At 47.7% G+C, this 14,060-nt stretch overlaps 1 protein-coding gene across 1 annotated transcript; it reads right to left on the reverse strand.

The window, feature by feature from the left end:
* Positions 1–10,076: 10,076 nt before the first annotated feature.
* LOC144146572 (uncharacterized) lies at positions 10,077–13,258 on the reverse strand. Its single transcript, XM_077678514.1, has one exon. The coding sequence runs from the start codon at positions 13,221–13,223 to the stop codon at positions 10,077–10,079; it is 3,147 nt and encodes a 1,048-aa protein (XP_077534640.1). The 5' UTR covers positions 13,224–13,258.
* Positions 13,259–14,060: the final 802 nt, after the last annotated feature.

Genomic DNA, 14,060 nt, shown 5'->3' on the forward strand with positions numbered 1-14,060 from the left:
GCCCCGGACAACGTTCTCCAGAGTACTCCAAGGCGGCTTTTGTGCTCCGAATTTCTATCGTAACCATTGTTATCATAACGACCTGACTCAGCCCCACCAATGATAACTTGATTACGGTGTCGAAGGCACGATATACTCGCTAACTAACGCAATAAATAGTATACGTGCATATATTACAAGATTAGAAACTGATGAATATTTCCAAGCATCTCTTTATTGGTTTGCAACCCTTCGAGGCGCAAAGAACAATTCCTATTCTACTCAGGATGACGTTCTATGAATTTAAGAAAACTACTCTTACTCTTTTGTCCTCGACTGAGGACCCGGCCTACTAACCAGCTAGATTTCCTTGTTCAATAAAGTTTTCTCCTCCTCCTCCTTGTACTCCTACTCTTGAGTGCAGTTTTCCTATAACGCATATCCGAATTTTTGTAATATATAGTTGTGGGAAATCTAGCAAAATTCCCTCCAACTCTGAACCGACATGTTTTTACTTTCTGTTTACCGTAGACGTGACTTGTTTTGCCAAGTAAACCGGATCCGTACTGGCTAGAAGTCTGGTATAAAATCAGCCTATACACACAAAGGGTTAATTGGAACTCAGCCTACAGTTTCTGCATGTCGGCATACTGTCATGCCACGACAACGTGAAGTGATGTGATACAGTACTTTCGTGCGTTCGGCAAGGTTGCAAAAACTGTTTTACATTGCATATGGTTACCGGGAATCGTAGTGCTTTCTGTCAAAGCCGACAGCACTGAAGGCCTACAATTTGTTTTGGTTTTGTATTTTCGCTCTTGTCGCATACTAGCAGTTGGCCATTCCCTTTCTTCGAAAGCTTGCTTAATATAGAAGCTGACGCCTAGCTCCGAGTCTTCGCGCTCCCCACAGGACCGGCTTCGCAAGGAATGGGGCGACACTGGCAATGTTTCTTCCGTAGCAGTATCGAAAATAATACTTTAACTTACACTTTGAACTGCTAGTGTATGCGATTTTAAGAGTATTATTGGGACAAAAAGTTACGCACACGCAAATTCTGGTGAGGACAAGCATCAGACGTCGACCAAGCGCTAAGAAACAGCAGGGAGAGCGAGCCTGAGTCAAGCAGACGACAAATGCGAGAATCCCTAAGCCGACGTCACGGTGGTGCGCTTCGCAGCGCCGCCCGTGTTCGCGCTCCCCGACAATAGTGTCCCTTTTCTGAAAGAATTCCCACAGTTTCCTGTTAAAAACCGTGCGTCCACTTGTTAACATTCGGAGGGCGGCCTGGGCGATGTCCTGTGGGCCCCATATGTCGAGCTCAGGCTGTTTGAAGCCTTGGACACGTACCTAGCAAGTGTTCCAATGTCGCCTCATCAACAGGGTAGGGAAGTAGGGGCAGGTCAGGAGGGATCTAGTGTCACCTTTGAAAGCGCGCTACTATGTTTGTGTATCCGCCGCCATAGGTAGATTTGGCGGCTGTGCCCTGCTTTTTAAAAATTCCACCCTCATTGACGTTGGAAGCGCAATATCATGTGAATTTGGCCATAAGATAATGTGACTTCACATTATGTGAAACTAAAGGGAGAGTTATATGTGTGCATTCTCCAAAAGCGAAGTATGAACGTAAAGAGCTTGTCAATGCAATACAATTTTAGTAGGACTGTACCAGGGTATTATAGTTACTGGGTGATTTTAATTGTGTATGTAAAGTTGAGTACCGAGCATCAAAGTTGCATCTTGGAGATGGGAGTTCGTGGTTGCTGATTACAATGACACAAGAAAGAAATGTGCGAGATGCAGGGTGTATATTTGCGGAAGCAAATTCTTCCCTGTATACACATTTTCAAGGCAAGAGTCACGCCAGATGAGACCGACCTTACATTTCCGCCGAAAGCCAACCCTTTTTGCGGTAGCTACAACGTGAAGCACTTAAGTTTTAGTGACCACAGTGTAGTCATGTTGTTTTTAGACATCAAAAAGAGAGATTTCATTTAAATAGGAACTGTGTAAATTAAAGGCAAAGTTAATACAGGATGATTTATGCGTGAACAGGAAAAAAGATGATAGAAAACCAGGCTTCACCGGGATTCCAATCACGCCTTTCTTTTGTGCGAAAACGTCGAGTAGGAGGTCAAAATTATTGCCATCAAAGGGACTAGTATATTACATTAGAAAGAAATGAAAACCGAAAAACAATTCCACGGCCAGCTTTATTTTCATTAAGGCATGAAAGCACAGAACCCGGAAAATGTAAGGACAGTATAAGGGAAGTTAAAACACAGCTATAACTTCTCGACACAGAAAGATATAGAGGGACCATAATACGCGCACGCGCTAAGCGGCTAAAGTCAGGCGAAAGGCCCACGAAGCGCTCGTTGTCAGCGGAAACAAGAGCCGGTAGCGTAATGAAATAACAGCGATGAGCTGCCGTGGCGAAGTTCTCCGTAAGGGCGAAAATGTAGAACAGGCCTTTTATTAACACAATCAGGACCTTCGAGAACAAGCGCGCTGAAGTGAAGGGGGGTTCGCTATCACTTCTCTGCTGCTGATACCCAAGTTAGGCGATAAAATGAAAGCTAATGTGGGAGCCCTATCTGCTTATCGGAAAGTTCAGGCGCTATTGATGAGATGTCCCTGCGGAAATCGCCCAGATCCGACGCTCTGTGAGCTTGTTTCTTTACAGGTTTAAATGAGTACTAGCAATGGCCTATACGGAGTACTTAAGACAACCTAGTAAATAAAACAGCTGCCCACCTATTTCAAAAGACTTATACGTTGTCTTGATTCCGAAATCAGAAGAGGCCACTGTGTTATTATCTGTCACAGCTTACCGCCCTAATAGTCTTACGAACTTGGGCTACATAATTTTAATGATTATTCTCTTAAAGAGAATTTAGACGTTATAAAATATATTTGAGGTCCACGTCACCCATGTGAGGTTAAGAGGAGAACAATCATGACCAACATCCATGTTTTAAGCATCATCTTAGAATGTGCATACATATTACTGAGGAAGACAGGCATTTTGTAACTGGATTTAGAAAAGGCAATCCACCGGGTAAACCATGCGACACTCTTCGCACTTTTAGAGCATGTCAATGCAGGCTCGGCCGTATTAGGCCGGGTCAAAATGAACTTCTCAATATGGGAGGCAAGCCTAATTGCAAACACAAACGTCACTGCGAGTTTACGGTGCGATATCCGTCAACCAAGGCTGCCCCCTGTCGCCCCTGCTTTTCGTAGTATACCTCACAACTCTTCTGTTTAAAAATTCTCCACAATGATGCAATACGGGACTTCAGGTTGCATGAAACTTAAAGTAAAAAATGTTCATGAATGCTGACCACATCGCTGTAGTTTGTACTGACAGAGAAAGTGGAAGTGCTGTCGTTCTGTCGTTAAAGGCACACTAGTGTTTTGCAAAACGAGTGGCAGCGCCATAAACTGAAACGAATGCATTTGTTCTAGCCTGGAAACCGGGAGGCTGGACCAGCTTTTTTTGAAAAACTTCAGTGGACCGAGACAGCAGTCACATACTTCGCCGTACTACTCGAGCACTACCAAAATGCGACGCACCACCAGGTGGAAGAAACTCGTCGTGTCAAATATAAAACGTCAAAGTGGGGTGGTCATGACCTATATGTATTTTTTGGCGCTAACCTTGGTAATTTATTTCTTGTGTAAATATTTGGTGCGTCCTCCAGGCTTTATGTATGTCACGTGTCAGTGTAAAAACACTACACCGATTGTTAATTGTGTTTGTTTGGGGCTCTAAACGGGAACACACGAGTCGCACAAACGTCTTTCGCTCTGTTAAACCGACGGCGTAAGTCTCACTCGTCATTCCTTGAGACATGTAAAATCAAGGTTTGCTTTATAAGATGTGACAGATCAGCGCAACTACTGTCTGGGTACCCTGTTTAGCGATTCCGTGCAGGACCACCTTGTGGCGGCGGATTGCAGAAAAGGGGAAGTGCGCCAGGATTCCTTCGGGAGGTGGTCTGGGGTTTTAATTTTCCTAACGTCTACTCCTCGATGCACTATTTGGGCGCTGTAACAGGTTTTCACAACGATTTGTTATGCGCTACTCTGCCGCTACCGTTGTAGAGATAAATAAATGTATTCGGCATCCGGGAATAATGTATTGATCAGCGTTAAGGCTGTGCCGTTAGGGTCATCGGGGAAAACGTTTTTTTTTTCGTTTCAAAGTAAGACCATGGCCGTGGAGCCTTTGCTTGAAGAAAATGTTTTTTGTCCCTTCAGGTATCCACAGTCGCGTGTGCAGCCAAACCTGAGATGGCGGAGTAGAATGTTTTAGATCGGGAAGATGCTGTCTTTCACTGGAAAATTAACCTATCACTTCTTATGCCGTATTATTCTTGCCGACGAATAACGCTGAAAGGGTGCCATAAGGCATACTTGTGGCTTTAAGCCTTCGTAGCGTGTGTAAGACCCCTTCACACCCCAAAGCACGCCCTGCCTGGGAGTTCTTCATCGAGAGCATTGCAGTCGTTAGGAATGTGGGTAAAGCCGAGACCGAACAACCAGAATGGTTATGGGTCTTGAATGCCCTAAAGACCCTGAATGGATTAAAATCCGCAAGCAGTGACGATGACTCGGCTGGCAATTTCAATCTTGTAATGTTGTGCTATGTTATATGGTTTTTAGTTGAAACCCGGAAATAAAGAAAAAAAGTACTGGTTAGATAAGCTGATAGAGCGACTGCACTATATCGGCGGTGGTCCTGGGGTCGAACCATAGAGCAGGACGAATTTTTCTTCAACTGCAAAGTTCCCGAGAAAGCTGTGTTGCTGTCAATTGTAGCCGTACGACTGAATTTAGGTGGGTGTCAAATTTTTCTAGTTCGCACCACCCATAATGCCAAGATGGAGAACGAAGTAAATATCTTCACGAATACCGGTGTGCGCGGTAGTGAGGGTGTGATTGCATGCACATCTTCGGACGTGTCCTTGCTAAATGACTCCCGGAAGATCTCGAATACATATGACCTACCTGAAGAAGCCGAAGTCATGTGTGTCGTGAACGCTGTCCGTTCCATCCGCGAGTATTGTGAATGTCTCTCAGCCCATTATTTTGGCATCCTTACGGATTCTCACAACACCCTTCGTGAATTTAACAGAACATTCTCACAAAATTATACCGCCACGAATATACTATATTCCATCTGAGACCTTTAGCTGGAAGGCATCGCCATCGGCATCGTCTGGTCCCCGGGACACACGCCTCGTGCACATGGCAACCACACGGCTCAGACCGCCGCCCGGGAGAGACTTGACTCCAGTGGTGTTTAGTGCCCCGTTGCAACACCTACCAATACCAGACAGGCAACTTTATCGGCGCAAATTCAAGGCAGAAGGTCGCAAGATACTGCAAGGCACCATTCCGGTCGGTGTACTTAGCCCGCTTAAGACGCTCACTCGCTTGGTGTAGGTGATGGCTAATATCGATCTGTGCTATCACGGCCCTAACCCCTCATGTAGTACATACATTGACCCACGGAGCGAGCTCGCGCATCCAACGCTATGGCACTGTGCGCACTTCACGGCCTTTCGCGAGCCTCTATTGAACCTCGGTTCGCCACCTGTGAATACGAAAGCGCATTTGAAACGCGTTCGAGAGGGCCCCTCAGCGCTAGAGAAAATTATTGAATACTCACTGACCAGTGGTCTCTACAATTTGGTGCAATAACCTGGCTAACTCCTGTCATAAACGTAGCACGTATCTTCACAAAATATTGGAAATATATCTTCACGGGCTTTAAATATGCCATCCACCATGTCAAGTGATTGAACCTTTAACAGTGAGTTTTTTTTATTATTCCCTCCTTCCTTCGTGTTTATCTCCTTCCCCAACACAGAATTCATGCCCCTCTGAGAATAAAGGTATTCCTCCTCCTTCTTCGCAGAAATGTAGCAGACATTGGGGATTTTTCTGAAATCGGTCTAATTTTGCTGCCTATACACATTATGCACTAATTACTGACTCAACAGCATGAGCTCATAAAATATCGTGTGTGTTTCGGAATTTTCCTGTATAAACAATAGCTTTTGAGAGTTCCGTGACAAATAGCGATTTTATAAAGTGGTGTTTCATAAATAGTCTTGATTCGCTTTTGCTGACGTGCATTGTAAATTAAAAAAAAAATAGAGCCCCTAAACCCTGGTGAAGAGGAAAGTGAAGAGAAACTGGCAGTCCTGTTGGATTTGCTACTTTGGGTTTTAGCTAATTAGGAACTAACTATAATACTTATAAAGACACTGGCTCAATCTATAAATCACAGACTGAGTACATAAACGAATGTTGGGTACAGAAAATATTGGCCTCGTATCTCCTCCTTTCGTTGCAAATGTCGACGCAAGACGATAGTCGAATGGCGCCCCTGGGAAGTCAATACATTCCTTCTCTCTCCCGCTCACCTTTCATGTTGTTCCTCTTCCGCCTCGTTTCTTCCAAGAGAACACGCTAGAGGTTTGGTAAAGTCAATTTAAATTTGCCGCTTTCCACTGCTCCAAGTCGGATGCCTCGATACCAGCGTTGCCGTACGACGGAGGCGCGCGTGTATCGAGGCACCCGACTACAACGTTTATAGAACCACGTTGCCCTGCTTACGAGCGTTTCAAGCAGAACGCAGAATGTCTAGTTGTCGTTTGATGTTTCAAATTACGCCAGGTAGTGCGGGCAACATCCGGCGGCGGTTTTCTGCAGTTAATGTAGTATTTTATTTCATATAGCAAAAAGCAAGCACTCGAAGTTTTTTAGTAGTGGAATGCTGCAAACATTACTCAAGTATTCTTTTTCTGGCTGATATTTGCGGAATGTCTTGTTCTTGTTGAACAATGTTGACAAGTATGAACCTTAAAACCGGACTATGACGTTCATATTTGGCTGTGAGTATGTAAAAGTATTGCGCAGCATGTACTCAGTTTGTCCGGCTGGCTTAATCGAGTGACAGACGGACAGACAGACAGACAGACAGACAGACAGACAGACAGACAGACAGACAGACAGACAGACAGACAGACATTGACAGACAGACAGCAGACAGACAGACAGACAGACAACTGAAATTTCTGTGTTTATGTAGCCCAAGAAAGACTATCATCTTTATAATGTTTTAGTATTGCGGGGCTACCCCACCTTTTAAAGAAAGAAAAATCGATATGGACAGAATATTTCTAACAGTAAGCCCTGCTTTGTTCCAGCGCTGTTCAAGCGAGCATGGAAGAAGAATGCCTCTTACCAAGAGTGCATGATTTCCGACTGGGTAACTGTGTGACCGTCAGATCGAGGGCTGCCTGTTCGAATATTCACGTCATTGAACCTTCCTGCCAAGACTTTGACACGTCATCAGTAAGTGTAAAAATATTACCTGTGCATTTCAATGCAGTTTGCTACCTAAACTAGTGGAATTCTTTTGGTTTGTAAGAATGTTATGTCGCTGCCATTCCTTCAGTTTCACTGGTTGTTTTTTGTCTGACTCTCTCTCATTAAAAATACAAAAATTGTCAGAAATTGCGGCACATTACCCCTCAATTTTTTATTCCACGGGTTCGAAAAGTTTGCATCAGTCATACAGTTTACGAGCAACAACGCAAAGTCGGGGCTGCAGGGTGGGCTGCGCTGTCCATAAAGCCAAAAACACAGAACACATTCAAACTGTTACTTCAAAGATCATGACAGGTGTTGGAATTTTCTGTTGGTGTAAAGACTTTGAGTAATATAGGAGCAGACTGTGAAGCGGCACTCAGCAGGGCCAAATACCTTCAATGTTTTGCCCTTGCACCATACGCCCAACACCAGACTATAGGGTGGGTACATCGGCGTATATGATCGGACAATCAACTACACCGGCAAAAACAGCAAAGTAAATTTCGAATATAGTGTTTACGGCTGAGTGGCCAACCTCAGCGATTATATGTGTTAGCATTCACTTTCTTGTGCAGGCTCCTTCGTCTTGAGAACGGACGACGTTTATGATTGTTATTCGAAACAGAGTTGTTCTATTCAATTCATTATTCTGGTCAATTTCTCCTGCTAACAATGGGAACAGCGCCAATGGGTTACATTGTCAGAGACCAACGTTTTAGCAGGCAGAAGACCGTTGCCATACATTTCGAACTGTTTTTATCTTACGCCGTTTGGATTTATTTTTATGGCGAACTACGATTACCACGCTCCTTTATCTAGTCAGTGCTTTACTTCTACTAAGGCTTGACATTGGGCTAGTTGTGTACTCAATGCTAGTTCGGAACTGATAGCTAGTTGTGTATTCATTGTGGGTATCTCTCTACTGCATCCCATTTTTGTGCGCTCTTTTTTTCTAGCTCTACTTCTACATCAAGTACCATATGTTATCTATTATTGAGAGCTGTTGGCTTGGTTGAACTGAAATAACTCGTTTTTTATTTAACTGATTATATTTACACGGTGGCTCGCGCGGCCCATCGGGGAGCGTTCTTCTTGCTCTCTGCGGCGGCGGTGCGCTGGTGCGACTTCCGCTCGCCTGCTCATCGCACCTGGAGCAGCTCGGTTGTCTCGGTGGCGTCATCCAGCGGAAGCGCCGCGTACATTCGGCCATCCTGCATTAACGACCGTCCCGGTCGGAACTTTTGTCTTCGTCCGATTCTGAGCTTTCCGAGTCGATGTCCTTCGCCCAAAGCTTCCGCTTGTCGACGGGGGCTACGCTTGAATATGTCCTTCGTGTCCTCCGGGTGTGTTGGACGTCTCTGACGCGGTAGCGGTCATTGGGAAGCTTCTCGACTATGACGTACGCTCCCTTGTATTTGACCTTAAGTTTTCGGGATTCTCCGCTCGTTGTGGGTTCTCGCTCAACTAGAACGATGTCTCCCGGTTGAAACTCAGACGGTTCAGCCCGCTTCTTGTTGTAACGTGTTTGCTGCTTATGTTGGGCCTCACGAATGTTTTCCGTTGCTGCGGCCCTCTTCTCCTCCAACTCTTTGTCGAAATGTTCTGTGAGAGCGTCCTCCACGCAGTCACCCGTAATGCTCCGTGATCTGAAGTTGAACAGAAGTCCAAACGGTGTAGTCTTCGTGGCCTGGTGCACGGTGTTATTAATACCCCACTGCACCTGAGGCAGTGTCGAGTCCCAGTCCCGACCGTCTTCTCTTTTGGTCATGCTTGCCACCGCCGGAGTTATCATGCGGTTGTACTGTTCCACTTGACCGTTGGCTCGTGGGGTGGCAGTTGCAGTCTTGACGCGCGTGATTCGAAAGCTTTCACACATTGCCCTGAACTTCACACTAGTGAATGCAGTCCCTCTATCGGTGATTACCACATTCGGTGGCCCGAAAATGCTAGCAATTTCCTGAAGAAACAGCACCGCTGGTCCAGCCGAAGTGTTACGAACAGCTCGCAACATGACGAACTTTGTAAAGCCATCAACAGCCACAATTATGTACGCGTTGCCCGACTTGCTCCGAACAAATGGGCCGAGATGATCGATGTGGATCGTATGAAATGGCTTGTTCACCTTCTCGATGCTATGCAGCTTGCCTGGTTTTCTTCCGGTGGGCGTCTTGTGGAAAAGGCATTCAACGCAAGCGGCTATGTATCGCTTAACGTAGCGCCTCATGCCTGGAAACCAGTAGTTCTCTCTTAACCTTGACAGCGTCTTGTCCACAGCGAAATGCCCGATGTCGTCGTGACAAGCCTTCACTACCCTCCAACGTGTCTGACTTGGGACGACCCAGAGAAGCCTTTCCTGTGAACCTCCGTCTTGAAACTTCTTGAACACCTTGCCGTTGTGCAACTGATATTCGCTTTGCACGCGCCGATCTTCTTTCGTGAGGCATTGTTTTTTTTCTAACCTCTCCTTCAGTGCCATTATTTTGGGATCGTTAACTTGTGCGATAGCAAGGCAGTCTTCTACTTCCACGCACGTAGCGAGGATCTGAATGCCGCCAACGATATCGGTCTCTTCGGGAGGGTCGTGTGGTGAGCGGCTGAGTGCGTCGACATGCGCCATGGTCGTGCCCTTTCGATACTCAACATCGAAGGTAAACTCTTGCATCGAAGCCACCACCTGCCGATCCGAGGTAGGAGTGTTCGTTTACTCATCGTTGCCTGCGCACGGCATTGCAGTCAGTCACCACTTTGAAGTTTAATCCTATTAGGTAGAACCGGAACTTCTCCAGCGCCCACACAACAGCCAATGTTTCCAGCTCGTAGGAGTGGTATCTCTCCTCACACTCGGTTGTCCGTCGGCTGGCGTACACGACGGGATGGAGCTGCCCTTTAGCTTGCTCTTGTAAGAGAATAGCTCCCAGCCCATCTCTGCTGGCATCTGTGTGAACTTCCGTTCTTGCGTCGAACGAGAAATGAGCCAAGATAGGCTTTTCGATTAACCTCTTTTTCAGCTCGGCGAATGCAAAGTCTTGTTCTGCAGTCCACTTCCAAGTTTTGTCCTTAGAGGTCAGCTTCGTCAAAGGCTTAGCAATAGTGGCGAACCCCTTGACAAATCGTCGGAAATAGCTTGCGAGTCCCAGGAATCGGCGGACCTCGTGCACATTTGTCGGTTTCGGAAATTCAGCTACACACTGAAGTTTGAGAGTTCCTGGTTGCACCCCTTCAGCAGAAATGTCGTATCCAAGGCAGTCGACTCGGTCGCAGAAGAAGTAGCACTTACTCAACCGTAGCGTCAGTCCCGCTCTTCGTAGAGCCTCCAAAATCTTTCGCAGGTGCTCGAGTCCCTCGTCTACAGTTGTCGTTGGGAGCAAGATGTCATCCATGTAGGCGACTGCCACAGAGTAACGCAGAGGTCCCAGAACCGCGTTGATCATCCGCTGGAATACCGCTGGGGCGTTGGCCAACCCAAACGGCATCCGGACGAACTCGTAGTGCCCGTCAGGGGTGACGAACGCTGTCTTGTGTCTAGACTCCTTTTCCATGGGGGTCTGGTAATAACCAGACGCCAAGTCGAGACTCGTGAAAAAGCACTTTCCGCGGAGGCGGTACAGCTGATCATCAATTAGTGGCAACGGGTACCTGTCTTTTTTCGTCACACGGTTAAGTGCACGGTAGTCGACACAAATCCGCAGTTCTCCTTTCTTCTTTCGCACGAGGAGAATAGGGCTGGCGTGGTCGGAAGTCGAGTCGACAACGATTCCCGCTTGCTTCAGTTCTTCGATCATCTCTTTCGTGTGAGCCCTCTCTGCGAAGGAAAGTCGGTAGGGACGGAATCTCACTAGCTCATCTGTCGTCAACTCGATCTTCATTTCCGCTGCACTGGTCTGCCCGATCTCCGAAATGTTGCGTGCGAAGCAGTCACGATACTCGTCGATAAGGCATTCCAGCATTTTTCGCTGGTGTGGAGTGACGGCAGGTCCAGTTTTTATCTCTTCGCGTGGCATCGGCTGTCGCTGAGTGACGTGGACGTTTATTTCTCGCTCCGGCATATCGTCTGGATAGCAGATTTCCGCTCGTGCTACCCGCTCGTGTTCCTTGATGTCCAAGTCATGGTTTGACATGTTCATGATGGGTAGGCGTGTCTCGTACGCCTCGTCGACAGTTACGACGCAGCGTGGTATGCAGTGCTCACGTCCTTCCTGACACCTGAATTGTGCGTCGACAAACACATCTGTGCTGAGAATGGCACCCGTGGCGTAGAGCTTGACGAATCCCACATACTTCGGCGGAACAACGGTTGACTCCTTGGCCCACAGGCAGACTGAACGTTGGGGCAGATCGGGGATCTCAATGGAACGCAGCGTGTCGTCGGTTTCGTGGACGTTTTCGCGCTCCTCAAAAATCCTGACTGTCTGTCGCCGCCTTACAATCGTTACGTGAGGCTGTTCCGTGAACGGCTGCCCAACAAGTAGTGGTATGGACTGCGAGCTGCTTGGTACCACGTACAGATGAACGTCAGCTGTCGCTTGGTCGACCGTGATGGTAGCACTTGCTTCGCCGCAAGGCGTCACACATCCCGATCCATACCCTCCAATAGAGAGTGATTCTTTGAGTTTCGTGTAGGAGATTTCCAGCCGTTCTGCATCTTCCTGACGTAGGGTTACGCACTGGCTCCCCAAGTCGACGTAGGCACGTATTTCATGTCCGTTCAGTTTCGCTGGCATGAAATATTTCTCGTTCACTGCTTCGGTAGCGCGGAAGTCGGATTTCACAACGTTTTGAGCGACGCGCGGCTCTCGTTCCTTCTTCGCTCTGCAGTCTCTCGTTTCGTGGCCCACTCGTCCGCAAGCGCCGCATCGCGCTTTTCGTTGGGGAGAGGGGCAATGGAGAGACAAATGGCCGTATTCGTTGCAGTTGAAGCACAGCGGTTCCCCTTTCTCGTTGGAGAGAGGCTTCTTCCTCTGTCTGCGTGAGAGGGAGTCTCGGCGATCGTCGGCCATGTTGGCTCCGGTTGCCTTGGTAAGGTGATCGGCCCCTTCGAAGAGCCCCTTTTGATAGTCGGTGAAATGCTTGGCGTTTTGGCGGGAAGCCGACGAAACTACGTTTCCTAGACGATCTTCTAGACGCTTGAGACAGTGAAGCAATTCTTCGGGAGTATCGTACGTGCGAACGCTCACTGCTCGAATTGTGTCTGGATCGTTCAGGCCGGTGATGATGTACTCGACACAGCCTTTGTCACTGATATTACACCGGCGAGCCTTGGCGAGCTTGTCGTAGTAATAAGATTCGATGGGCTCACCTCGCTTGCGACAACGGGCTTCCATTTCACGGTGGAGGCGTTGCATTCCTGATGTCGACGGAAATGCACGCTTTAGTTCGTCTTTCCACTGCACCCACGTTTTGTCCACTGATGACAGGGAATCGTACCAGGTCTTGGCCGGGCCTTCCAATCTGCATAGTGCGTTGCAGGAGGTCAGCCTGACCGACCAACCGTAAATGTCAGCCAAGTCGTCGACTCGCCGAATCCACGTGTCGACGGTCGAGCAGCCTGATGAAAGGGGATCGAACGATGGCACCAAACGCGAAGTCTCTGCCGCGGGCGTAACGGGCGTGGCAGGCGTCTGTTGCGTTTGAAGGAGCGCCATACCGTTTATCGCCTCCCTCACGGCTGCCTGTACAGCTGCTTGGATGACGGCTGCCATGTCCATCGCCGGCTGTGGTGTCGTGGAGTCACTCGGGACTTCGTTTTCGGATCTCGTGTCGCTGCGCGCCCCGTCGTCACCGCTGGCCTGGTTCGCGCCATCTTCGTTCGTTGTCGCTGAAGATGCTGCGCTTCGCGTCACAGGCCCCATCATAACTGCTGGGCGGCTTCTCACGTTCGGACGTTGTGATTTGATCCCACTTCTGAACTGTTATCTATTATTGAGAGCTGTTGGCTTGGTTGAACTGAAATAACTCGTTTTTTATTTAACTGATTATATTTACACGGTGGCTCGCGCGGCCCATCGAGGAGCGCTCTTCTTGCTCTCTGCGGCGGCGGTGCGCGGGTGCGACTTCCGCTCGCCTGCTCATCGCACCTGGAGCAGCTCGGTTGGCTCGGTGGCGTCATCCAGCGGAAGCGCCGCGTACACATAACTAGGTAGCCATTCTGTAAACGGCCTTTCGAAACGGTTGTTAGTTATTCTAAGTGCTTGTCCAACCAAACAGCACTTCTTTAGCTTGATTATGATCAGGATGTCCTATACACCATCTTGTTTTGTAAGTGAAGCCGCCCGCTGGCTATTTGTAAGCTATCATGGTATCATTCTCCATTATTTTTCTTCACCCTACTGAAGTTGTAACGCGTAGCCTTAAGGAGCCGCATCGCAGAAAGGTCGGTGTCTTCAACGGCGTTTACGATAAGCGGAAAATTGCATAGCGCACCAAGTAAAAGGTCCAGTAAAAGGTCCAGTAAAAAGACCATAGCGCACTTCCCCAACAGATTGCATGTGATTACAGATGCAAATCTTTCATGTGACGCGAATGTCGGCTCCCCTAAAAAAAGGCCGTGTTCAAAGCCGAAATGCAAAACCAAAGTCTTTTCATATTTTTTTTGAAAGCGTATTTTAGGCCTTGTGCTCCGGGCACGTACATCCCCGCGGGAAGCTATAAAATATTAGTTTTTTTTAGGAGACGGCCTGGTGTCGTTAATT

Source organism: Haemaphysalis longicornis, unplaced genomic scaffold, assembly GCF_048455015.1.
Source record: "Haemaphysalis longicornis isolate Haplotype H1 unplaced genomic scaffold, Haemaphysalis longicornis Haplotype H1 scaffold_7, whole genome shotgun sequence".
Classification (NCBI taxonomy): domain Eukaryota; kingdom Metazoa; phylum Arthropoda; class Arachnida; order Ixodida; family Ixodidae; genus Haemaphysalis; species Haemaphysalis longicornis.